The 27034-nt window shown below is 45.2% G+C and overlaps 1 protein-coding gene and 1 pseudogene across 4 annotated transcripts in view; one reads left to right on the top strand and one right to left on the bottom strand.

Annotated features, from left to right (window-relative positions):
• LOC117269255 (glutamate receptor 1-like) overlaps positions 1-27034 on the bottom strand; it is a 121847-nt gene that overhangs the window by 42446 nt on the left and 52367 nt on the right. For all 4 annotated transcript variants that reach the window (XR_013492381.1, XM_078172675.1, XM_078172676.1 and 1 more), the window contains exons 4-13: positions 13457-13641; positions 8523-8576; positions 8264-8422; positions 6094-6261; positions 5901-6005; positions 5188-5298; positions 3085-3291; positions 2774-2989; positions 335-458; positions 85-214 (exon numbers count right to left, since the gene is read on the bottom strand). Coding sequence is in view for 3 of the 4 variants with exons in the window: in XM_078172675.1 (XP_078028801.1) it covers positions 85-214; positions 335-458; positions 2774-2989; positions 3085-3291; positions 5188-5298; positions 5901-6005; positions 6094-6261; positions 8264-8422; positions 8523-8576; positions 13457-13641 (1459 nt within the window). In the remaining variant the exon portion in view is untranslated. The remainder of the gene's footprint in view (positions 1-84; positions 215-334; positions 459-2773; positions 2990-3084; positions 3292-5187; positions 5299-5900; positions 6006-6093; positions 6262-8263; positions 8423-8522; positions 8577-13456; positions 13642-27034) is intronic.
• On the top strand, positions 22876-23700 carry LOC144464605 (uncharacterized; annotated as a pseudogene).

Raw genomic sequence — 27034 nt, 5'->3', positions numbered from 1 at the left:
GCAAACAAAATATTTGAGTCCAAACACTGAAGGAAGTTGTGACTCAGCCGTGTTGGTTTGTGTCTGTCCAGGTGTGCTGCCTACCTGGGGGAGATGTCACAGCCCTGCTGCATGAAGGCTCCCAGTGAGAACCAGAGAGAGTTAAAGATCCCAAAGTCGTTGGTGTGTTCTGGAGTCTCCTTTTCTTTCTGCTGGTTCTGGTTCTGAGAAAACCCTGAGAACAAAACGACATCATGTTCATTTACATCCATCAGGCTTTAAGCTGTGATGATCAGGAGGAGGATGATGATGATGATGATGATGATGATGATGATGATGATGATGATGAAAGCACCTGGAGAGTGAGTGAGCTCAGAGGAAGAGGTCGGCAGAGCTCGTCGAGAACCAGAAGAAGGCAGAGTTTCATCTTCATCATCAGAGTCTTCACCGTGCCATTCGTACGGACTGAAACGACTCACCTGAGACAGAGAGACAGACGGGTCGTTAAAGTATCTGCAGTAAAAGTACACAAGTATCACCGGCCTCATGTAGTTAAAGTATCTGCAGTAAAAGTACACAAGTATCACCGGCCTCATGTAGTTAAAGTATCTGCAGTAAAATCACAAAAGTATCACCGGCCTCATGTAGTTAAAGTATCTGCAGTAAAAGCACACAAGTATCACCGGCCTCATGTAGTTAAAGTATCTGCAGTAAAAGCACACAAGTATCATCGGCCTCATGTAGTTAAAGTATCTGCAGTAAAAGGACACAAGTATCATCGGCCTCATGTAGTTAAAGTATCTGCAGTAAAAGTACACAAGTATCATCGGCCTCATGTAGTTAAAGTATCTGCAGTAAAAGTACACAAGTATCATCGGCCTCATGTAGTTAAAGTATCTGCAGTAAAAGCACACAAGTATCACCGGCCTCATGTAGTTAAAGTATCTGCAGTAAAAGCACACAAGTATCACCGGCCTCATGTAGTTAAAGTATCTGCAGTAAAAGAACACAAGTATCACCGGCCTCATGTAGTTAAAGTATCTGCAGTAAAAGAACACAAGTATCACCGGCCTCATGTAGTTAAAGTATCTGCAGTAAAAGTACACAAGTATCACCGGCCTCATGTAGTTAAAGTATCTGCAGTAAAAGTACACAAGTATCACCGGCCTCATGTAGTTAAAGTATCTGCAGTAAAAGCACACAAGTATCACCGGCCTCATGTAGTTCAAGTATCTGCAGTAAAAGCACACAAGTATCACCGGCCTCATGTAGTTCAAGTATCTGCAGTAAAAGCACACAAGTATCATCGGCCTCATGTAGTTAAAGTATCTGCAGTAAAAGGACACAAGTATCACCGGCCTCATGTAGTTAAAGTATCTGCAGTAAAAGTACACAAGTATCATCGGCCTCATGTAGTTAAAGTATCTGCAGTAAAAGTACACAAGTATCACCGGCCTCATGTAGTTAAAGTATCTGCAGTAAAAGTACACAAGTATCACCGGCCTCATGTAGTTAAAGTATCTGCAGTAAAAGTACACAAGTATCACCGGCCTCATGTAGTTAAAGTATCTGCAGTAAAAGTACACAAGTATCATCGGCCTCATGTAGTTAAAGTATCTGCAGTAAAAGCACACAAGTATCACCGGCCTCATGTAGTTAAAGTATCTGCAGTAAAAGCACACAAGTATCACCGGCCTCATGTAGTTAAAGTATCTGCAGTAAAAGCACACAAGTATCATCGGCCTCATGTAGTTAAAGTATCTGCAGTAAAAGCACACAAGTATCACCGGCCTCATGTAGTTAAAGTATCTGCAGTAAAAGCACACAAGTATCATCGGCCTCATGTAGTTAAAGTATCTGCAGTAAAAGGACACAAGTATCATCGGCCTCATGTAGTTAAAGTATCTGCAGTAAAAGTACACAAGTATCATCGGCCTCATGTAGTTAAAGTATCTGCAGTAAAAGCACACAAGTATCACCGGCCTCATGTAGTTAAAGTATCTGCAGTAAAAGCACACAAGTATCACCGGCCTCATGTAGTTAAAGTATCTGCAGTAAAAGAACACAAGTATCACCGGCCTCATGTAGTTAAAGTATCTGCAGTAAAAGAACACAAGTATCACCGGCCTCATGTAGTTAAAGTATCTGCAGTAAAAGTACACAAGTATCACCGGCCTCATGTAGTTAAAGTATCTGCAGTAAAAGTACACAAGTATCACCGGCCTCATGTAGTTAAAGTATCTGCAGTAAAAGCACACAAGTATCACCGGCCTCATGTAGTTAAAGTATCTGCAGTAAAAGTACACAAGTATCACCGGCCTCATGTAGTTAAAGTATCTGCAGTAAAAGTACACAAGTATCACCGGCCTCATGTAGTTAAAGTATCTGCAGTAAAAGTACACAAGTATCACCGGCCTCATGTAGTTAAAGTATCTGCAGTAAAAGTACACAAGTATCATCGGCCTCATGTAGTTAAAGTATCTGCAGTAAAAGTACACAAGTATCACCGGCCTCATGTAGTTAAAGTATCTGCAGTAAAAGCACACAAGTATCACCGGCCTCATGTAGTTAAAGTATCTGCAGTAAAAGCACACAAGTATCACCGGCCTCATGTAGTTAAAGTATCTGCAGTAAAAGCACACAAGTATCATCGGCCTCATGTAGTTAAAGTATCTGCAGTAAAAGCACACAAGTATCACCGGCCTCATGTAGTTAAAGTATCTGCAGTAAAAGCACACAAGTATCATCGGCCTCATGTAGTTAAAGTATCTGCAGTAAAAGTATTACGTCTCACCAGGAAGAGGACGACGCTGACTCCGATGTAGGCGAAGACGATGCACATCCAGATCTCGTAGGCGAGCGGGTCGAGGAAGGAAAAGACTCCCGGTTTGGATTTGGTGGGTTTCTTGATCATGATGGAGATTCCCAGAGACATGAAGGGTTTGGTGAAGTCGATCACCTGCTCTCTGACCAGAGTGATGGTGAGCGGAGCAACCGCCACGTCCGCCTTCTGCAGAGAGAGAGACAGAGAGAGGAAGTGAGGAAGTGTTTATTGGTGCTGACGTCCAGCGAAGTTAAAACACGTTCGTCTCCCGTCAGACTCACCCCGTACACCAGTTCTCCCACCATGCCATTCCACATCTTTGTTTCGCTGTCTCTGGCTCCGTACTTTCCGTCGCCCACCAGCTCAAGCCGATAGGCGAAGCCCACGTGTTTGGCGATTTCCGCGGCCAGTTCTGCACAGTAACCTTCGTACCTTTCATTTCCTTCGAACTGCTCGTGGTTCTTCTTCAGCATCATGTAGGGAGCTTCCTGTTCGGAGACAGATGCTGTTACTCTGTATTTAAATCCAAATTTAAAATAAAACCAGATGAGAGTTTTTTTTGTTTAAACTTATCATGATGATGTAAATGTTGATCACAGTGTCACGTCTGTAGAATAATGACACCATCTGTGTTCAGACCGTGAGCTTCTCTCTCACTCCACAGTGCTGTGTGACAAAGGCTTTGTTTACAGCTCAAAGGAAGTGCATTGAACATTTCTACGTTATCAGCATCTATCATAACCTGCCTCATTATCAACACTACCAGGTGATTTACTCTGCTTTAATCAGAGCACTGAGGTCAAGGTTTCCAGTTCAAACTGGGATTCTTATGGTTGTTTTTTTTTCCTTTGATAGTAGCCGGGCTGCTCACAGTATCCATGCATGGATGTACAAAGAGAAGTGGATACAGCCCTGCAGCGAGGCCTCGTTCACTCCTGTGAAAGTCGGTGACCCATGTAGCCAAACAAGTTCGACTTGTGGCTCTTCTGCATCTTGGCGCCAGCAGATCTGGTGCACTAGAAACTTTGGCCAGCCACGTGGCTAACTTACAGTTTAGCGCTACGCTAACTTTAATGGCAGTCACCGAAATTAACTTACTGACTCGCCGGCCAAGGGTACTGGTAAATGAAAGAAATCCAGCGGCCAAGCATATTTTCCAAAATAATCATGTGGCTCTGCTGGACTTTCTAAATGTTTCAGACCGGATGGATCAAATCCTGGTTGTGAAAACAAACAAACGAAAACATTTTGCTAACGTCGTTATGCTAAAAAAAAATGTATCCACTGATCCACTGAAGCCTGGTGCTGTTTCTGAGGGCCTGTAGTGCAGCTTTTGAAACTGTGGATCACAGTATCATGACTGAAAGGCTCAGACAGTGGGTGGGTGTCTCTGGGAGTCACCTGACTGGACTTTCTCTGTGTCTCTTGGTCTTGGTCTGATACTGCTGCTCTTTCCTGTGGTGTACCTCAGGGCTCTGTCGTAGGTCCTGTATTATTTACTTTATACATGCTTCCACTTGGTCACATTATTAGACCAGTCCTCAGTTTCATCGTACAACTGTTATGCTGACCTACAATTAAACACAGACAAGACGGAGGTTCTGATTGTGGCTTCAGATGATCCAAGCTTTTGTGTCCTCTTGACTGGACCACTGTAACTCTATTTTTTATTCTTTGATTGTTTCATTGCATTTTGTGAATGTTATTTCTGTGAAAGGTGCTATATCAAATACTTGTATTTTCATCAAATGTATCATTGTAGCCATGTTGCTAATGCTAACACTAACAGCCAGGAAATAAACACCTGCTCAGTGGCCTAGTGGTAGAGTGTCCGCCCTGAAACAGGGAGGTTGTGGGTTCGATCCCTGGCCGGGACTATAGAAGACTATAAAGACTATAAAAAAATGGGACCCATGGCACTCAGCATCAGGGGTTGGAATTGGGGGGTTATATCACCACATGATTCCTGAGCGCGTCGCCGCTGCTGCTCACCGCTCCCTCAGGGGATGGGTCAAATGCGGAGAACAAATTTCACACACTCAGGTGTGTGACAATCAGTGGGACTTTGACTTTGAACACCAATGTTTCTTTCTGACTTCAAGTGTAAGCTAGGGTAGTTAGCATTATCATGCTATGACAGCTAACACTAACGTCAACACCAGCAGCCAGAAACAAACGTCTATGATCCACTTCCTGTTTGATAATCCACACAAAGAACACGTTTTCTTGTGGTGACAGTTTCTGTGTTCTGTGATGACGGAGGAGCTGATGAGCTGGTGGTTAAATATTTCAAGATGTCGCCAGGTTGAGTTGTAAAGTCTGGAATCTAAAACCAGTGGAAGGTGAAGACAGTTAGTGGACAGGATCATGTCTCCCAGTCTTACCAGTATGGTGGTGACGATGTAGGTTCTGTTCAGCAGACCGTAGAACTCCTCCAGCACCGGCTTATAGACGGCTGTGTTCACATAGCCTCTCTTCTCGTTCCAGTAGCCAATCTGAACACAAGATTCAAAAACATGTCAGAACAAACAGACTCACGCCTCGACACACGTGTGCAGAGCTGCAGGTTCTGACCGACGAGATGACGTGTCCTCAGAACTTGAGGAAAGGAATTTAAACGTGACAGAGAAACTGTATTTGGGATTTAATTCTGTGATCTGTCGGTGCGCTTCAGTTCCACCAACTCTCTGAAAACTGTTTGGCAATGAGGCTCATTTGCATAGAAAAGGGGGCAATCTTGCACCAAATGTTGCACATTACTTCATTTAAATAAACTGCGCTGGAGCACTGAGGCACTGTGAACTTGGCAGCGCAGTTAGAGATGCATTTCGTCGTGCAGCCTCTCTGTGAATTCGTCTGTGACGCTGTGGAGTCTGATGGAGTTTAAAAAGAAATCTGAGAGTCTGCAGGTTTTTAATACAAACAGGAGCTGCAGCAGCTGATTTCACTGATTATCTCACCTTTAAATCAGACGAGAGGGAGCTAATTATTGAAATGAGCTGATGTGATGAAAAAACCTGCCGACCTCACAGACTACACAGACACACACACACACACACACACCAAACCTCCGTTAACAAAAGACGAGCAGCAGCACCTTCCTGGGCCCCGTGTGTCTCAGCTCCATCACACTCAGAGTGTAGTTGGTTCGATGTCCTCGCTCGTCAAACTGGACGCGACCCGTCAGCCCCTCCAGACGCACCTGCACACACACACACACACACACACACAGTATTGTGTCAGTATGTCTGAACCCTGCTGTGTGTGTGTTTGTGTGTATTTATTGTCACCTGTTGCAGAGCTCTCTGTATGTCGATGCCCTGTCCCCAGGGAGCCGGAGGGTTCGCCAGACACTCCCCTGCATTGCCACGGCGAGAGATGTCGATCCGCTGCCGCCGCAGGTTCTGGAAGGCCGTCGCCATGACGCTGATGCCGTCGTATGTCAGAGCTCCTGTGTACTGAGGATGAGGATGAAGTTCAGCAGTGCTGCGGTGGTATACGTTATCATCCTGGTACTGATTTAAAAAAATTAATTGACACTTTTTATGGTTGTTTTTTGATGTAAAGACAAAAATATAAAATAAACATTTCTTCCTCTTGTTATTTTCTCAGAGGAGAACGCAGGACGTTCTGCTGCAGCACAAAGAAAACATGACATTCAATTTCAGTTTGACTCAAACATACAATATGTAATTTTCTGGCGCTAACAAACAAAACAATAAAAGAGGGAGCGATGACGTCACTGCAGTCTTTTCTGCTGCTCAGGATTCCTTCAGTGTTCTAAATTATCCACAGAGGTTTTTCCCTCTCTAAAACAGACCAGCTGATTTACACCAGCAAAGGAAGGAAAACATTTCACGTTACAAATCAATCAGTCTCCAGTCACAGTGAAATGGAGCTCCAGTCCCAGCTGGACGAGGACATCTAACTGACCTACTGTCCTTGTCCCAGTATACAAGCACGGGAGGGGAATCCATTTATTGAGCCAAGTATGTGCGACTCCTCTACGATAGGTGGAGATATGCCCCCTTTCAGCTTGTTAGTATTGGACCTTTTTCCTGTTGACCTATTACGTCACAGACCAAACAATGGACAAACAAGTTAGCTACGGTTAGCTAGCAGCTAACTGCTACCATGGTGGACAACTTTACAGCTCTGTACATTTGGTCCGTCCAAAAAGTCACGGCTCTGGATGTAGATTTCTCCATGTTGTTACCGGCTTCTTCTTCTCTTACACATTTAATGCTATTGGACTTCCGGGTCAAAGCCCGGGGCGGAAACTGTGGAGCATGCTCAGAGCGCCTCGGCCAGTTTGGGTCTGATTGACTGTATACATGCAGGAGTCACATGATCTGGGTGTGTTAGTCCCACTGTGACACATTCACTGCAGGAACATTTCACTCACACTGACATGTTCACAGGGGTTTTAAAAGAGCAGTTTTAAGGCCTTTGCACACGAGTCCATTTTTTCAGATGTGTTTTTTTAATCTGTCACAGAAACCGTGCACACTGATTCTATTGTTCTATTCGTTGTGAAAATTCACAACACGAGACAAATGTAAAGACTCCTCCTCTGGAGTCACCTATCTGACTGACATCACTTCCTCCCTGTCTTTCATTTGGCATTGCAGCTGCATGACGGGGCAGAGCTGTAATCTGTCTCCGTCTTTGTGTGCAGTCCACATCCTCCTCCTCTTCATCATCATCATCATCATCATCATCATCCCCTGAATGTTACCATCTGACCTGCTGAACATCGCTGTCTGAGTTATGAAATGATTCTGCCCCCGTTCCTCTGTCTTGTGTCAGCTGTGTCCCGCCGCCACATTTTCTTCCCTGATTCTTGGTCAAACGTCTCTAAAGGCTCTGACGGAGGAGGCAAACACAGACAATCAAACCTGCTCCAAACATTTTACAGACGAACGGAAGTTTCAGTGCAAACGTGACGGACAAAACATGAGGTCGTATTTATTTTTCAACGTGAGTTGATTTCGGACGAAAACAAAACTGACACTGTGCAAAGGCCTTTAGTCGGGTTGAGACTATAAATCCATTTTCTCTGATGTCATGGAAACATACAGAGTGTGTCGCTGATGCTGTTTGGCACAGTCGGGGCTGGAGCAGAGCTGCCGCTAACGTTTGCTCATTTCTCTGATAATTTAAGATCCAGATGTCTGATGACTAAAATCCTTCATCAAATTAAAACACAGAGTTAAAAACAACCAAAATCTAAAAAGTATATTGTAATGATGTGACTTAAAACTGGATAAAATATCACTTAATGACAACTTCTGTCTGACAACCACAGCCCTGACACAAAGGGGATATGACACCAGTGACAGGCGATGGTGAGCAAATGACACACAGCGTGTTCTTGATTAAAATGACCGATTTTGCTGGAAACGTTTGGGGCAATATGTATATGTGTGTGTGTGTGTGTGTGTGTGTGTGTGTGTGTACCCTGAGACTCCTGCGGGCCAGTTTGAGGTCTTTGCTGTCGAAGTCCAGCCAGTCCTGGTTGATCTTCTCCACAGCTGGATCGGACCGGTTCACAAGCTGGAAGCCCGTCACGTTTGGACCGAGCTTCTGGAACTCTGTCATGTTCAGGTCCATGAAGCCCTGACACACACACACACACACACACACACACACACACATTAGAGCGGGCAGTCGCACACACTGTATTCATGTCTCTCCTCCAGTAAACAGTGGGACTCACCAGATTGGCCAGGATGTAATGGTAGTTCTTCAAGTTCCTCCTCTGAGCAGCAATCTGAGGATTCAGAATAAATGATATGCTAATTACATTTTTGTGATGTTTCTAATGATGATAAAAAGCATCCATTACACATTCATCACACCCATCTGCACACTGTGTGTGTGTGTGTGTGTGTTCTCTCAAACAGCTGCTAATTGGAAGACTCAACTCGTCTTTGAGGAATTAATTGCCGATCTTCTGCCTCAGAAAGAGATGGAAAGAAAGAGGGAGAGGAGGGAGAGGAGGGAGAGGAAGGAAGGCAGGGAGGAGGAAACGGAGGAGAGGTTATAAAGAGGTGAAGAGAGAAACAGCTGTGGACAGGAGGAGAAAGAGGAGGAGGAGGAAGAGGAGGAAGCAGGTGTTGTCTCCGTCTCAGGTCCAGCTCCTAATGAGCATCAGTGGAAGAACGTTCACTGACACAGCTGGTCTGAACGCTGCTCGCTGCTGGAGGACGGACGGAGGGAGGAGAGGGCTGTTTAAACAGTTACTCCTCCTCAATCCCTCCATCCTCCCCACCTCCTCCTCTCTGCCACCTCTTGCTTTCCGACGCTGAACGCTCAATCAACGAGAGATGAAAGCCATCAAAGCTCAGTCTGTGTGTTTTGAGCTAAATGCTAACATCAGCATGCTAACAAGCTCAAAGTGACAGTAACACTGTAGATTAGCATGCTAGCATTAGCTTATTGAGGCTGATGGATCGTCGTGAGCTCTGCAGGTGTTTGGTCACATTTTATGTGTCGTTTTCGCCAGATAACTTCCCGAACTTAACCTCCTCTTGGAAAATGTAGCAACCTTTTGCAACCCTAGTCTCAACCACATTTCATCACAATCCATCCAATAATAGTTGAGATATTTCAGACTGGATCAAAGCAGTGTATCAACCAATCATCTGCTGTTGCTGTCGTCATAGAGCTGTGCAGTGAGCAGTCAGATAAGACAAGAACAACTTGATGCAACAGTATTTCAAAAACAAGGAGCACAGGATCACGACTAATGACATCCCCATGAGCCTCAGCTCTACTTTGTATTCACTGCTAATACGCTAATGTTAGCATGATAACTAAGGTGGTGAAATTATACCTGTTAAACATTTGTGTTTTAGCATTGTCACCGTAGTTTACTCTTATTCGTGGTTTTGAGAACACCTGCATGCACCTGTCCCAGTATCTTTTGTCTTACGTCTCTGCCTGCATGCCTCCCTTCACAGTCTGACGACCTGTGGCACAGACACCTGGATCTGTGGGTGGAAGAGTTTCCTTAAAAATGTCGTTGAACGTTTTGCTTCAGAGCAAATAAAGCAGCCTCTCAGGTTCACCACAGACTCTGAGTTACTTTGTGAGTGTTTGTATTTGTTGTCGGTCACACACTCTCTGCTGTGGATCTGTGGATCTGCACAGCAGCAGCAAGAGATGCTGCTCTTCACTCTTCATTTGCAGCTGTTTTCACACTTTGATTTCAGCTTCATCGATAATTGACTGTTGGCAGAGTGAGCTGCTTCACAGAGCTGTTTGTGTCGTCAGCAGGATGTTTGGAGAAAGTTTATAAGAAGCAGAGAGGGCAGCAGCAGCTCAGTGTGAACTCTGGACAGAAACCAGAAACCATCGTTTGGGAAACTCCTCTTCCTGCTGAACTCCAGCTGGTCGACTCCCACTGAAGGATCAGGTGCTGATTTTGGATCTGATGGCGTCAGCTGATTTATTTCAACTTTAGTGTCGTGTGAAAACATCAGGTGATGTTCAGCTCCACTTCATTTCATTTAGCTGCGTGTGAGTTTTAAAGCACAAGGTGAAACTCTGGATCTGCAGGGTGAAGATGTCCAGTTCAGCTGGTTGATTTTTATCATATAATAATAATAATGATCTTTAATTATAAAGCACTTTTCAAAACAGAGTGATTTACATGTCAACAATTAAAACAGACCGGACGTGAAAACAGCAGCTTTTAAAGAACTGATAGAAACACAGTGGTTTATAAAAACTGGAGAAATAAAAGAGTTTAAATGAATTTAAAACTCCAGTAAAATCAGCAAAAAACCTACATTGTAGGACTTTTGTTCTCACCTGCAGCCCGCACACTTGGAGTTCATTTTTACTTGTTACACAGCTTTTTGCAGGTCACCCATCAGGTACCCGACCCAGTGCAGGACTCTGGCTTTTAGGAATCTGTACATTTCTAAGGGCGCCTGCTCTCTGGGCCGCAGGGTGCAGAAGTAGTGCTAATCAACTGGGTCATTTTATACACTGCAGTTAAACGCCTCCAACGCTGTATCCAGGTCTCTTTATACATCCATGATCGTACGTACCACTTAAAGGGCCTCGGTGAGCACCTCTGTGGGGCTGCAGTTTAACACAGCACTACAATCTGCATGCTAACATCTTTACAGTGACAACGCCAACATACTGATGTTTAACAGGTATAATGTTTACAGTTTTCACCACTTACTTAGCATGCTAACATTAGCATAGCAGCAGTGAACACAAGGTGCAGGTGAGGCTCATGGGGACGTCAGGTAGTTCTCTGGTATTTGGTCGTGATCCTTGTTTTTACAATAATGTTGCATCAAGTCTTATCTGACGTCTTAGTGCTGCTGTTGGTGCGGCTTTATGAGGACGGCAATATCAGACGATATACTGCTTTGGTCGAGACTGAAATATCTCAACTATTATTGGATGGTAGGCATGTAACGATATGTCGAATTTCACGGTGTCGCGATAAAATAAATTCTCGATACCGTCGTGGGAACGCCACGGTAGTTGTATAGCTGCGTTCTCCTACAGAGCCGGTAATATGACTGTGTGACTACATTCCACATAATCCTTTGCATGCAACTGCGCGCGCAGGTGAGAGCAGACTTGTGCAGCTCAGCCTCTCAGCCTCCGACTCTGACCCGTGCGTGACTGGAGGAAACAGTGAATAAAAGTAAGGAGATTGATTGTTCTTCTCTGTGGATTTTCTCCGCGACCGTTCATCATAGCGAGAAGCCACGCATATCACATGAAACAGCGGAATCGTGGCTTTCACAGCGAAAAAAAAAGATAAAGTTACACTAAAATAATGTATAACAAAGCTTTCATACAGCTTTGCACACACACTACTTTTGGATGGATTACTCGCGAATGCAGGGTCGCACAGAAATGCCACACATACCACATGAAAGCGCAGGAGCAGGGCTTTCCTCTCCTCATCTCCTGTCCTGAGAAAGTGTTAGGGTCTCCTTGATGTCAAGATTGTCAACCTGGCGTGAACAAACTGAGTGAATGTGTGTTTTTGAGTTTTTCTATGACTTCCAGGGAAATGGCTGGACTTTATTTATTTTGGTTTTCTTTTACACACATCTCTACCCACCTCTCTCTCTCGGTCTCTCTCTGTCTCTCTGTGTATCTGTGAGTGAGGGATTGTGTGTTATTGAGTTTACATTATTTCTAATTTGTTAATTTTGTCGTTGTTGCAGGGTCTGATTGTTCTAAGTTCTGTATATTTGATGAATATTAAGACGACTCTATCCTCATAATTTGATGTCATTCAGATGACTTTCTAGTAATAGTACTACACTACTTTTGTTCAGAGTAGGTTAAAAAATACTGAATGTTTCCATTTTCATATTTTGTCACTATAGTTTTAATTGACATGACTTTGTTATGGCACTTTAATGTCTGCCTGCCTAGCAGTAATAGAGGGGAAATGAAAGCACATGTTCAACTGTGTGTTGATTTGTTTATGATACGCTTCCAAGTTAAAAATAACATGCTGTACAGTGTACATGCACTATTTTTGAATAAAATAGCTATTTTTAACAATAAATTTTCTCTTTTTTTCCCCTTGTATAAATACCGTGATATATATCGTATCGTGGACTCTTTATCGTGATATATATCGTATCGTGATTTTCTGGTATCGTTACATCCCTATTGGATGGATTGTGAAGAAATGTGGTTCAGACTAGGGTTACAGTTGGATGCAAAATTTCCGGAAATTTCCCAAGTGGCAGTTAAGCTCGGGAACTTTGGAACATTTCAGATGGGGGGTACTCGACCTGGTGCAGGACTGTGCTGTAGTTTTTAGCCGAGCTGCTTTCAGTAAAATTTGCAGCCCCTAGCGGCCGGCAAAGAGGAGCGAGGAGTCAGCCGTCAGTGATGATATTAAACAATCAATAAAACAGGTTTTACAACAACTATGAATCATCAGAGCCACGACAGGTCCCTGAGAATACAGTCATAGATGCGGACACACATGATTAGGCTGATTGGTCCAGTAGTTTGTGAGATCACTGCAGACAGATGAATATACTAACTAGAGTTGGGTCAATTTCCAGTTTTGCCAGTCCGGTTTGGTGTACACATGTAAACTGGTTTGATTTTATACAAACTGGCACGTGGTTTGCTCGTGGTTTGTTTACTTGACGTAATAGAAGTGCATATTTAATGGATTCAGTGTGGACAGAGAGCTCCGATGTTACGCAATGCTTCACGATGGTCAGATGCTAGTTTTCTGTCAGGACACGATGTCACTATGTTCCACTCAGGAGCGGCTGCTGACTCAGATGGGACACCTGGTAAGATTGGTACACTGGTCTGATGCTGTATTTACACCGGCCAATCGTAACACACACACACACACACACACACACACACAACCAAGCACATGATCCCTCCAGGCATAGATAATAACATCTATCTGTAACGAGGACTTTCTACAAAATCATAAGAGACCATCAAACACAGAGTTGTGCTCTCACACACCTGACACACACACACACACACACACACACACTAACAAGCTTTTCAACAGTACAGTAGATGTTGTAGTGATCGTATGGAACAGAGTCCTGTGTGTGTCATACTGCTGTTTGTTCTTTGTCTCTGATTTACTGATGTCAGGATGAGCGAGTGTTTTACCAGGTTGAGGATGGAGTTGAGTCGTTCCAGCTCGCAGTCGATGATGATCTGAAAGTCCTTCTTGTAGTCGAGGTCGGCGAGCAGCTTGATGAAGCCAGCTTCTGTCAGAGTGTCCAAGTTAACGGAGGTGACCTGCCAGCTGCGCTCCGCCGCCGTGTCCAAGATCCTCTGCAGCACCGTCAGACCTGAGACGCAAAAGACAAGATGACACGAGACAATGTGAGACATCAGGACATTAAAGGACGCCGACTCGTCCTTTAGCTTTAGAGCGTCCCGTCCGGGCGGGTAGGCCTACTTGGGAGTTATTTTTCAACAGTCACCGGCTTGCTATACATTATCCCTTACATATATGTATATATATCTATATCTATCTATATATATATATATATATATATATATATATATACAGTACAGGCCAAAAGTTTGGACACACCTTCTCATTCAATGCGTTTTCTTTATTTTCATGACTATTTACATTGTAGATTCTCACTGAAGGCATCAAAACTATGAATGAACACATGTGGAGTTATGTACTTAACAAAAAAAGGTGAAATAACTCAAAACATGTTTTATATTCTAGTTTCTTCAAAATAGCCACCCTTTGCTCTGATTACTGCTTTGCACACTCTTGGCATTCTCTCCATGAGCTTCAAGAGGTAGTCACCTGAAATGGTTTCCACTTCACAGGTGTGCCTTATCAGGGTTAATTAGTGGAATTTCTTGCTTTATCAATGGGGTTGGGACCATCAGTTGTGTTGTGCAGAAGTCAGGTTAATACACAGCCGACAGCCCTATTGGACAACTGTTAAAATTCATATTATGGCAAGAACCAATCAGCTAACTAAAGAAAAACGAGTGGCCATCATTACTTTAAGAAATGAAGGTCAGTCAGTCCGGAAAATTGCAAAAACTTTAAATGTGTCCCCAAGTGGAGTCGCAAAAACCATCAAGCGCTACAACCAAACTGGCACACATGAGGACCGACCCAGGAAAGGAAGACCAAGAGTCACCTCTGCTTCTGAGGATAAGTTCATCCGAGTCACCAGCCTCAGAAATGGCAAGTTAACAGCAGCTCAGATCAGAGACCAGATGAATGCCACACAGAGTTCTAGCAGCAGACCCATCTCTAGAACAACTGTTAAGAGGAGACTGCGCCAATCAGGCCTTCATGGTCAAATAGCTGCTAGGAAACCACTGCTAAGGAGAGGCAACAAGCAGAAGAGATTTGTTTGGGCCAAGAAACACAAGGAATGGACATTAGACCAGTGGAAATCTGTGCTTTGGTCTGATGAGTCCAAATTTGAGATCTTTGGTTCCAACCGCCGTGTCTTTGTGAGACGCAGAAAAGGTGAACGGATGGATTCCACATGCCTGGTTCCCACTGTGAAGCATGGAGGAGGAGGTGTGATGGTGTGGGGGTGTTTTGCTGGTGACACTGTTGGGGATTTATTCAAAATTGAAGGCACACTGAACCAGCATGGCTACCACAGCATCCTGCAGCGACATGCCATCCCATCCGGTTTGCGTTTAGTTGGACCATCATTTATTTTTCAACAGGACAATGACCCCAAACACACCTCCAGGCTGTGTAAGGGCTATTTGACCAAGAAGGAGAGTGATGGAGTGCTGCGGCAGATGACCTGGCCTCCACAGTCACCGGACCTGAACCCAATCCAGATGGTTTGGGGTGAGCTGGACCGCAGAGTGAAGGCAAAGGGGCCAACAAGTGCTAAACACCTCTGGGAACTCCTTCAAGACTGTTGGAAAACCATTTCAGGTGACTACCTCTTGAAGCTCATGGAGAGAATGCCAAGAGTGTGCAAAGCAGTAATCAGAGCAAAGGGTGGCTATTTTGAAGAAACTAGAATATAAAACATGTTTTCAGTTATTTCACCTTTTTTTGTTAAGTACATAACTCCACATGTGTTCATTCATAGTTTTGATGCCTTCAGTGAGAATCTACAATGTAAATAGTCATGAAAATAAAGAAAACGCATTGAATGAGAAGGTGTGTCCAAACTTTTGGCCTGTACTGTATATATATGGCACACGTGTGTAAATTAACAGTCCCTTTATTCCAAAAGTCGTAAAGAAAGCAAGGGAAGAACATTTAATAAAGCCCTGGCGGGTGGGAGCGGATGAACCCAGTTAAAGAGTACCCACCCGGACGGGACGCTCTAAAGCTAAAGGGAGTGCGCCCACAAGGAGGCAGGGATCATTTCATTGGTCAACAGTAAATCTGTCATTCTATTGGTTGGGGGATTTTGACAGGGTTGTTACACAAAAAAATCCAAGCGCAGGGCAGAAATCTGAGAGCAGAAATTCTGCGAGCGCACAGAAACAGTTTGAGCTCGAGGAGAAAAGCCGAAGCTCGAGCAGGAAATCTGTGCGAGCAACATGGTGTCTGAGTGCGAGCACACAGTTTGAGCAGAAACAGAGTAGATTCAAGTGCAAGCAGAGGCTATTTGAGTACGAGGGCAGGGTTTTTGAGCATCAATAAATAATGCTCTCAAGCTGATAGACCACTCTCTTGAATAAAGATAAGGATAAAGCTCCATATCACACCAGGTGACCACGGGCAAATGCACACACTTCAAACTGTAATACGAGCCTGGTCTCACTCTGAAGTTGTCAAAAACTGGCGCTTGGACAGTGACTTGCGGCGTCAGAAACCAATGACAAAAGCCGTCCTTCAACCTCGGCATGACACATGGAGTCGGGGAGAAATGTGGCAGGACAAGGATGAAAGTTAAGGCGGCAAAAGTCCATGTGAGGTGGGCGGGAGGGGTGGATGGGTCGGCTAGAGCAGTGTTCACTTCCTGTAAGATTGTAAAGCCAAACCCTGTTCTTTGTTCCTAAACGTAACCACGTGTGTGTGTCGACTAAACGTAACCACGTGTGTGTGTTGTTGAAGGAGAAAAACATCAGTTGGTGGTGTTGTACTGACGTAGTGCTTTTATTTTGAAAGAGACTGTATCAAACTGTACATTTCCTGTGAAAACAGAAGTGTATTTTGAAAACAGACAATGCATGTAACAGGCTGAAGTTGACACGGCGTCCCAGAACGTCAACAACCAACACACCCAGGGTACCTTGGACGTCATATGTGGACGTGGAAAGTCCATGACCAAACGTGGACATGTGACGAGGTCACAGTGAGGATGAGTTGGTTTAATACATAATACTGCATACACTGATTTATTTCATCTTATTTATCTGTAGAGTCTTTATCAGATCACAGACGGCAATAAATCAGCTGCCTCAGGTCTCTCCGCCGCTGTGGACTGTTTCCCCAGGAGGAGAGCAGGCAGCACAGCCACCAGACAGCAGAGGGTAAATGTTCTTGTTTTTATTCACTCTTCATCATTTTTTGCACTTTGAGGACCTTTTTTTTTGCACAGATGCCTTAAATAAATTTACTATTTTTGCATTGATCTCAGCCTGTGGACATTTTTGTAACTTTCTAGCTCAGTGACATTGTTGTGCTGGTGTCCCCTCTGCGTCCTGTGTCGTCTGTCCTGTGAAAAGCCACATTCACTTCAGCATAGCCTACAAACTGTAGTTTTCTGTCGGTGATGCATTCGTCATTTAAATGACTCTGCCTCGTATCTGACTTCAGTGAAACAGGAGAGTTTTAAGTCCAGTTCAGACCAAAGACTGGCGACACGAGGAAACTGTTTTAGAACTGGCCGGTCTGAGCTCCCATCAAGTAGTAACTCTCTTGTGGTTTGGTACGGCTTCTGCAGTGATGCGGGACAGACTGTTAGCATTATGCTACCTGGCTGGCTAGCGAGCTGTACCTGCTACCCAGCATGTAATTTAGTAAATGTAGCAGTTAGTTTCAGGGTAATTAATTGTTGTGTCATAAAGTTAACTGTTAGGAAGAAGGGGACGAAGCTTGTCACAAAGGATTTCATATTTTGCTGCCTATTGGAGAGTGACAGTCACTGTTTCAGTTTTCACATCATCCAGGAGATTAAAACCTGATGAATCTGAATATCACCAGCAGTCGGAGGTTTATTTTCCATTTCCTTTACTTTTCAAAGCGCCCTCCCTCAACACGTCTGCCTCGGTGCTCAAACACATTAACACAACACTGAGATATTTTCCACGTGAAGCTCGGAGGATCTGAAGAGGCAGCGGCTTCTCAAACTCAGTGTCGAGCCGCGGAGTCAAAGTGGTGTGATGTCTGCTGTCTGCCTCGGGCTGGACTTGACCTGGGTCACACTTCATAAAGCTGCTTCACACTCAGAGACGCATGATCATTTTGGTTTCGGTTAAAGTGATTTAAATACATCACAAACACATAAATATTAGTGAGGATGATGATGATGAATTATCTGAGATGAGATTTATCTGAGGAGCTATTTCCAGGCAAACTCTTTCATCTTTCACACTGTTCCCTCCGCTGGGCTGTAATACATTATTTAAGGAGGAAAGAAGCTGGCCTCGTACAGTCGGACTGTCAGCAGGAACATGAGACGCCCTCGTGATCAAACCTGAACACCTGATGAAGGTGAAAACAAGACGCTGCAGCCCTGCTGATGATCTGTGAGGCTGTGCGGAGGTGCTTTGAGCTAAATGGTCACGAAAATACACTGAACAGTTAAATCAAAACTTATGGCAATGCTGAAGGAAATATAAGTAGGATTCATCCTACAGCTTTAGGTCTGAGTTTTAGGTCACTACTGTTTCTTTTTAAAGTCTGACATGGCCTCACACCCAGGTCGTCTCTCAGCTCCTCAGACCAGCTGCTCCTCACAGTCCCATGGTCGAGACTTCAGGCTGCTGTCAGTCCTAGAGTGGTCTCCTTTGGTCTGAATCAGGGACTCATGTTGTTCCAAAGTTGTATAATTGCCTAGAGTTGGTTGGTGTTCTCACGGCAGCATTTACAAGAGGACCAGATCAAATGCCTTGTGTGAGAAAGCTGCTCTTGATTGGTCAGAATTTCCATGTGGGAAAAATCCAGGAAGTAAAGCAAACGTTGAAGAAGAGTACACTTGCAAGATAAATGTGACACTTTCTAATGTCACAATGGAGGGACAACTACGCAGGTTGATTTTAGCGCTGCTCATCGTGTTCATTATCATCCTCACTGTGACCTCGTCACGTGTCCACCTTTGGTCATGGACTTTCCATGTCCACATATGACGCCGTGTCAACTTCAGCCTGTTACATGCATTGTCTGTTTTCAAAATACACTTCTGTCAGTCTCTGTCTGTACAGTCTCTTTCAAAATAAAAGCACTACGTCTGTACAACAATGTAAATTAACATATTTTTCCTTCAACAACACACACACGTGGTTGGGTTTAGGAACAAAGAACAGGGTTTGGCTTTACAATCTTAAAGGAAGTGAACACCGCTCTCTCGGGTGAATGTCAGTGGTTGTTGGACCCATCCATCACTGCCCCCACCCGCCCCACTTGGACTTTCTCCTCCTTAACTTCTGTCCATGTCCTGCCATGTTTACCCCTGATGCTGCCAGGCACTGTTAAAATGCAGCAGCAACCGGCTGCGTATCATGCCGATGTTAAAGGACACCTTGTTTTGTTGGTTTGGAGTGAGACCAGGCTCTAATCGTGGGGCCGGGGCTACCTGCATCACAGGACATTTCCAGTTTGTAAATTGTTTTGTTGGTTCCATGTCATTTGACTTATTTTATTTTCACCACAGCACTCTGGTTGGTTTTAAACCTGCTTTATAAATAAATTTGATTTGAACTGAGATAAAACACAAGTTGCGCTGACTAGACAAAATACAAGGGCACATGTGATTCACGGGGATTGGCTGAATTTGTGTTGACTGCTGCAATGGCAGTGTCCTTTAGAGACTGACTTGGAAAATAACCATGTGGCAGATTTAATCACGACTGTATCCAGACTTTGTTTTTTATCACGATATCACAAAATTCAATTTATCATTGCACCCCTGCTGTTTCCACAACCTAACAGGCAGCTTCTTCCCTCTGTGCTTGAAAACCCTGTGAGTCAACACGCAGAGTAATCACATCAGCATTTTACACACACACACACACACACACACACACACACACACACACACACACTGATGCATGCACACCGTGTTCAAAAGACAAGTCAGCAAAATTCAGATAGACTTCAAAGAGCAGAGAGAGATGAACACAGAGACACAGTGAAGCAGGAACTTCAAAGATACTGTGTGACACGCACACACACACACACACACACACACACACTTCCTCCAGGGTTATTACCTCAGTGTGTCTCAAAGTCAGAGCAGAGAAACTTAAATTCTTAAAGACTGTACGTGCATGTGACGAACTGCGACTGTGTGTTCAGTAACACACTGGAACTAAAGGTGAGAGGAGTGTGACGATCTGTTGTGTGTGTGTGTGTATGTGTGTGTGTGTGTGTGAAGCTCCAGAGATTTATCAGCTGAATCTGCAGCTCCCCGCGGCTTTTACTACAAAAATAAAATTAAGGAATGATAGAGAGTCTCCTGCACCGACCGTCAGACACTTTTTGATATCTCTGAATAAAAAATCGTCATTTAACACTGGCTCGTTTCATAACGTCACGTATGGCTGCACTGCAGGGCCGTCCACATACTTTTATCCATGTGGTGATGGGTTGGTCTCCGCCCAGCGCAGAGCGGAGGTGGAGGAAGGAAAGTCTGCTGATAATTGGTGCTGTGTGACAGTCAGAGGTGATGATGTGATGATAGGTAACTGCTCATTAGTTTCCACACAGTGACACACTGTTTACAGCTGCCGCCAACACACACGCACACACACACACACACACACACACACAAAGTAAAAGAAGTCAAGTGTGTGTTAATGGATAATGTAACCTTCAATTAGAGACACAGCAGAGAGAAACAGTTTTATAAATATAGACACTGCTCAACGTTCGACAGCTAATCTACATAAACATCCTGGAGAGGAGAGGAAGAGAGAAAGAAAACAAAGGAGAGCAGACGAGAGCAAAAAAGGAATGAAGGAAAAGAAAGAGGAATTGAGGATATAAGGAGGAGGAGGAGGAGGAGGAGACTCCTCGGTAGAGCACCAATGTGTTTCAATCACTCCCAGTGTTTTTCCCAGCAGAGCTCTTACAGAGAATTACAGCATCAGCCTCCATCTGTCCTCACATACTCATTACAACACTGCTGTCTGTCTGATACAACACAGGCCCAATACAGGGCCAATACAGGGCCAACACTGGGCCAATACAGGGCCAACACAGGGCCAACACTGGGCCAATACAGGGCCAACACAGGGCCAATACAGGGCCAACACTGGGCCAATAAAGGGCCAATACAGGGCCAATACAGGGCCAATACAGGGCCAACACAGGGCCAACACTGGGCCAACACAGGGCCAATACAGGGCCAACACTGGGTCAATACAGGGCCAACACAGGGCCAACACTGGGCCAATACAGGGCCAACACTGGGCCAATACAGGGCCAACACTGGGCCAATACAGGGCCAACACAGGGCCAATACAGGGCCAACACTGGGCCAATACAGAGCCAACACTGGGCCAACACAGGGCCAACACTGGGTCAATACAGGGCAAACACAGGGCCAATGCTGGGCCAATACAAAGCCAACATTGGGCCAATAGAGGGTAAACACAGGACCAATACAGGGCAAATACAGAGCCAACACTGGGCCAATACAGGGCCAACACTGGGCCAATGCAGGGCAAACACAGGGCCAATGCTGGGCCAATACAAAGCCAACATTGGGCCAATAGAGGGTAAACACAGGACCAATACAGGGCAAATACAGAGCCAACACTGGGCCAATACAGGGCCAACACTGGGCCAATACAGGGCAAACACAGGGCCAATGCAGGGCCAATACAGGGCCAACACTGGGCCAATACAAAGCCAACATTGGGTCAATAGAGGGTAAACACTGGGCCAATGCTGGGCCAATAGAGGGCAAACACTGGGCCAATACAGGGCAAACACTGGGCCAATAGAGGGCAAACACAGGGCCAATGCAGGGCCAATACAGGGCCAACACTGGGCCAATACAAAGCCAACATTGGGCCAATAGAGGGTAAACACTGGGCCAATGCTGGGCCAATAGAGGGTAAACACTGGGCCAATGCTGGGCCAATACAGGGCCAACACTGGGCCAATACAGGGCAAACACAGGGCCAATGCAGGGCCAATACAGGGCCAACACTGGGCCAATACAAAGCCAACATTGGGCCAATAGAGGGTGAACACTGGGCCAATGCTGGGCCAATAGAGGGCAAACACTGGGCCAACACAGGGCCAACACAGGGCCAATACAGAGCCAACACTGGGCCAACACAGGGCCAACATTGGGCCAATAGAGGGCAAACACAGGGCCAATGCTGGGCAAACACAGGGCCAATGCTGGGCCAATACAAAGCCAACATTGGGCCAATAGAGGGTAAACACAGGGCCAATACAGGGCCAATACAGAGTCAACACTGGGCCAATACAGGGCCAACACTGGGCCAATAGAGGGCAAACACAGGGCCAATGCTGGGCCAATACAAAGCCAACATTGGGCCAATAGAGGGTGAACACTGGGCCAACACAGGGCCAACACTGGGCCAATACAGGGCCAATAGAGGGCAAACACAGGGCCAATGATGGGCCAATGCTGGGCCAACACAGGGCCAACACTGGGCCAATACAAAGCCAACATTGGGCCAATAGAGGGTAAACACTGGGCCAATAGAGGGCAAACACAGGGCCAATACAGGGCAAACACAGGGCCAATGCTGGGCCAATACAGGGCCAACACAGGGCCAATACAGGGCCAACACAGGGCCAATGCTGGGCCAATACAGGACCAACACTGAGCCAATACAAAGCCAACATTGGGCCAATAGAGGGTAAACACTGGGCCAATACAGGGCCAACACTGGGCCAATACATGGCCAATAGAGGGAAAACACTGGGCCAACACAGGGCCAATGTTGGGCCAACACAGGGCCAACACAGGGCCAATGCTGGGCCAATACAGGGCCAACACTGGGCCAATACAAAGCCAACATTGGGCTAATAGAGGGTAAACACTGGGCCAACACAGGGCCAACACTGGGCCAATACAGGGCCAATAGAGGGCAAACACAGGGCCAATGATGGGCCAATGCTGGGCCAACACAGGGCCAACACTGGGCCAATACAAAGCCAACATTGGGCCAATAGAGGGTAAACACTGGGCCAATAGAGGGCAAACACTGGGCCAACACAGGGCCAACACTGGGCCAATAGAGGGCAAACACTGGGCCAATGATGGGCCAACAGAGGGCCAACACTGGGCCAATACAGGGCCAACACAGGGTAAACACAGGGTAAACACAGGGCCAATGCTGGGCCAACACTGGGCCAACACAGGGCCAACACTGGGCCAACACTGGGCCAACACAGGATAAACACAGGGCCAATGCTGGGCCAACACTGGGCCAACACAGGGCCAACACTGGGCCAATAGAGGGCAAACACTGGGCCAACACAGGGCCAATGCTGGGCCAATACAAAGCCAACATTGGGCCAATACAGGGCAAACACTGGGCCAACACAGGGCCAATAGAGGGCAAACACTGGGCCAATGCTGGGCCAACACTGGGCAAACACAGGGCCAATAGAGGGCAAACACTGGGCCAATAGAGGGCAAACACTGGGCCAACACAGGGCCAACACTGGGCCAATAGAGGGCAAACACTGGGCCAATGATGGGCCAACAGAGGGCCAACACTGGGCCAATACAGGGCCAACACAGGGTAAACACAGGGTAAACACAGGGCCAATGCTGGGCCAACACTGGGCCAACACAGGGCCAACACTGGGCCAACACTGGGCCAACACAGGATAAACACAGGGCCAATGCTGGGCCAACACTGGGCCAACACAGGGCCAACACTGGGCCAATAGAGGGCAAACACTGGGCCAACACAGGGCCAATGCTGGGCCAATACAAAGCCAACATTGGGCCAATACAGGGCAAACACTGGGCCAACACAGGGCCAATAGAGGGCAAACACTGGGCCAATGCTGGGCCAACACTGGGCCAACACAGGGCCAATACAGGGCAAACACTGGGCCAACACAGGGCCAATACAGGGCAAACACTGGGCCAATGCTGGGCCAACACAGGGCCAACACTGGGCCAACACAGGGCCAATACAGGGCCAATAGAGGGCAGTGTTTGCCCTCTACAGAGTTTCATTGCAAACGACTCCTTCACTGTAATCGTGGTGATGAAAATTAAGAGCTAATAAAGATCAAACAGTCTTGTTACAGAAGGATTTAATGTTTCTTCAGCTAAACAGATGCTTTGTGATTTTCAGTCAGTTTTTCATATTAATGTCTCGGGTCCATCAGGACATAAAAAAAACACACCAAAGAAAACAATAAAATCACCAACAAACACAAAAATATCTGAAAGTGTTGATGCAGAAAGAGTTGAAAATAAAACTGAGCCTGTGATGTGTGTGCTGCTGCATCAATGTGTGTGTGTGTGTGTGTGTGTGTGTGTGTGTGTGTGTGTGTGTTGGTGTGTGTGTACAGGCGTGCATGCTGTGTGTCTAGCGGTGTGTTGGCGAGACATCAGACCAGTGATGCGGCAGCAGTTATGCTCACCACACATACAAAAACAGTTTCATGTTCAATTACACACAGTCTCTGTTCATGCGAGCTGATGCTTCCTCCACGGTTTATTTCCTTGGCAGCTGCTGTCTGTCTGTCTCTCTGTCCGTCCGTCTGTCCGTCCAGTGTTTTTATTTAGTTTTTATTTTCTTTAATCTGTGGTAAGGTTGAGTGAGCGCCGTGCTGCCCACTTCAGGCCACTGGAGATGAAACGCCTTGCTCAAGGGAACTTTGATGGCGGGCCAAGAGGAGCCAAATAAAAAGACGGCAGCAGAGGAAAGAGACGAACATGCAAAAGCTTTTTCAGCCCTCTGGACAGTTCAAAGAACAGAGGATGAGGAAGAGGAGGTGAGAGGAGGACAGTGAGGAGGAAGAGGATGAGGAGGAGATCAAACTGGAGGAGCAGGAGAAGAGGACAGATGTACAGAGGGAAAAGCTCCTCCAGGTAAATGTGTGATTTGTAATATAAATGAAACTGAGTCTTGTTGAGGCTGACATGGATTCGGACATGTGAGGTATCAAACTGAAGCTTTGTCAGTGTGAACAGAGGTGAGACATCGGACGAACTCCTGAAGAATTTTTCCCAGCTCTAAATTCCCAGTTCAAATTTTTCTTTTAAGGATCTCCTCACTGTTTCTCAGCAGAGAAACTCAGTTTACTCAGTTCACTTTGGTCTGATGGAGCTTTAAACTACAACATCCACGACCCTGCTGTCAGATATGGACGCCAATGCCTCCAACAGTGATGTTAAAAAAAAAAAAAAAAAGATCCCTGTAAGTCATTTTGTTGATACTAAGTCACTTTTTTGTTTTGAGAAAGTTTCTCATTTCGAGATACAAACTCAAAATTATTTAAGTAAGACATTATGCCTTACTTAATTTGAAATATTTCATTGTAGCAGGTTTGAACACAACACAAGGCCTCATTTACAGTGCCCTCCAAAAGTATTGGAACAGTGAGGCCAATTCGTTTACTTTTGTTGTAGACTGAAAATATTTGGGTTTGACATCAAAAGATGAATATGAGACAAGAGATCAACATTTCAGCTTTTATTTCCAGGTATTTACATCTGGATCTGATACACAACTTAGAAGATAGCACCTTTTTTTTGAACCCACCCATTTTTCATGAGAGCAAAAGTATTGGAACATGTGACTGACAGGTGTGTTTTGTTGCCCAGGTGTCTCCCAATTACATTGATTATTCAAACAATAAATAGCACTGAATGTCTGAGCTCAGTTTCAGATTGGGTACAACAGGTTTTGCCTGTGCAGACTGCATTTAGAGGTAAAGGTAAAGGTAAAGTTCCACTGATTGTCACACACCTGAATGTGTGAAATTTGTTCTCCACATTTGACCCATCCCCTGAGGGAGCGGTGAGCAGCAGCGGTGCCGCGCTCGGGAATCATGTGGTGATCTAACCCCCCAATTCCAACCCCTGATGCGTGAGGTGATCAAAACCAGAGAGCTGTCTATGGGTGAAAAAGAAGCAATTGTGAATCTGAGAGAAGATGGACAATCAATCAGAGCCATTGCACAAACATTGGCCATAGCCAGTACAACCATCTGGAATGTCCTGAAGAAGAAAGAAACCACTGGTGTACTAAGCAACAGATGTCGAACAGGTAGACCAAGGAAAACATCAGCAGTTGATGACAGAAACATTGTGAGAGCTGTAAAGAAAGACCCTAAAACAACTGTTAGTGACATCAGCAACAACCTCCAGAGGGCAGGAGTGAAGGTATCACAATCTACTGTTCGCAGAAGACTTCATGAACAAAAGTACAGAGGCTACACCAGAAGATGCAAACCACCCATTAGCAAGAAGAATAGGAAGGCCAGGTTGGAATTTGCCAAAAGGTACAGAGATGAGCCTCAAAAATTCTGGGAAAAAGTTTTATGGACTGATGAGACAAAGATTAACCTTTTCCAAAGTGATGGAAAGGCGAAAGTTTGGAGAAAGAAAGGATCTGCTCATGATCCCAAACATACAAGCTCATCTGTGAAACACGGTGGAGGTAATGTCATGGCTTGGGCTTGCATGGCTTCTTCTGGGACGGACTCTTTTATCTTCATTGATGATGTAACACATGATGGCAGCAGCAAAATGAACTCAGAAGTCTACAGAAACATTTTGTCTGCTAATTTAAAGAAAGATGCAACCAAACTGATTGGGAGATCCTTCATCATGCAGCAAGATAACGACCCAAAACACACTGCCAAAACAACAAAGGAGTTCATCAGGGGCAAGAAGTGGAAGGTTTTAGACTGGCCAAGTCAGTCTCCAGACTTAAACCCAATAGAGCATGCATTTTACCTGCTGAAGAGGAGACTGAAGGGAGTAACCCCCCAAAACAAACAACAGCTGAAAGAGGCTGCGGTGAAAACCTGGAAAAGCATCACAAAAGAAGAATGCAAAAGTTTGGTGATGTCAATGGGTCACAGGCTTGATGCAGTTATTGAAAGCAAAGGATTTGCAACTAAATATTAAGTCTCATTCACTTTAATATATTTTAAGTTGATATGTTCCAATACTTTTGCTCACCTAAAAATTTTGTGTTCCATTACAAATAATGCTATCTTCTAAGTTGTGTATCAGATCCAGATGTAAATACCTGGAAATAAAAGCTGAAATGTTGATCTCTTGTCTCATATTCATCTTTTGATGTCAAACCCAAATGTTTTCAGTCTACAACAAAAGTAAATGAATTGGACTCACTGTTCCAATACTTTTGGAGGGCACTGTATCTCATTTATCCACGACAGACCCAGAGTCTGAAGGTAAATCAGTTTAACAGGCAGATGTAACAACAGTCTTTAGCGTCAGGCCCATAAATAGAAATGATCAGTTTTAAGATGTAAAAGGGCAAAACATATATGAAAGGACGCACACGATTAGACGTCTAAACAATTAATCGTCCGCCCCCTCACTAGTCGACACTAGAAATATTAGTCCT

This window comes from Epinephelus lanceolatus, chromosome 11 (assembly GCF_041903045.1).
Source record: "Epinephelus lanceolatus isolate andai-2023 chromosome 11, ASM4190304v1, whole genome shotgun sequence".
Classification (NCBI taxonomy): domain Eukaryota; kingdom Metazoa; phylum Chordata; class Actinopteri; order Perciformes; family Serranidae; genus Epinephelus; species Epinephelus lanceolatus.
Note: the sequence above shows the minus strand (reverse complement) of the source record. Positions and strands in the feature narration are given on the sequence as shown.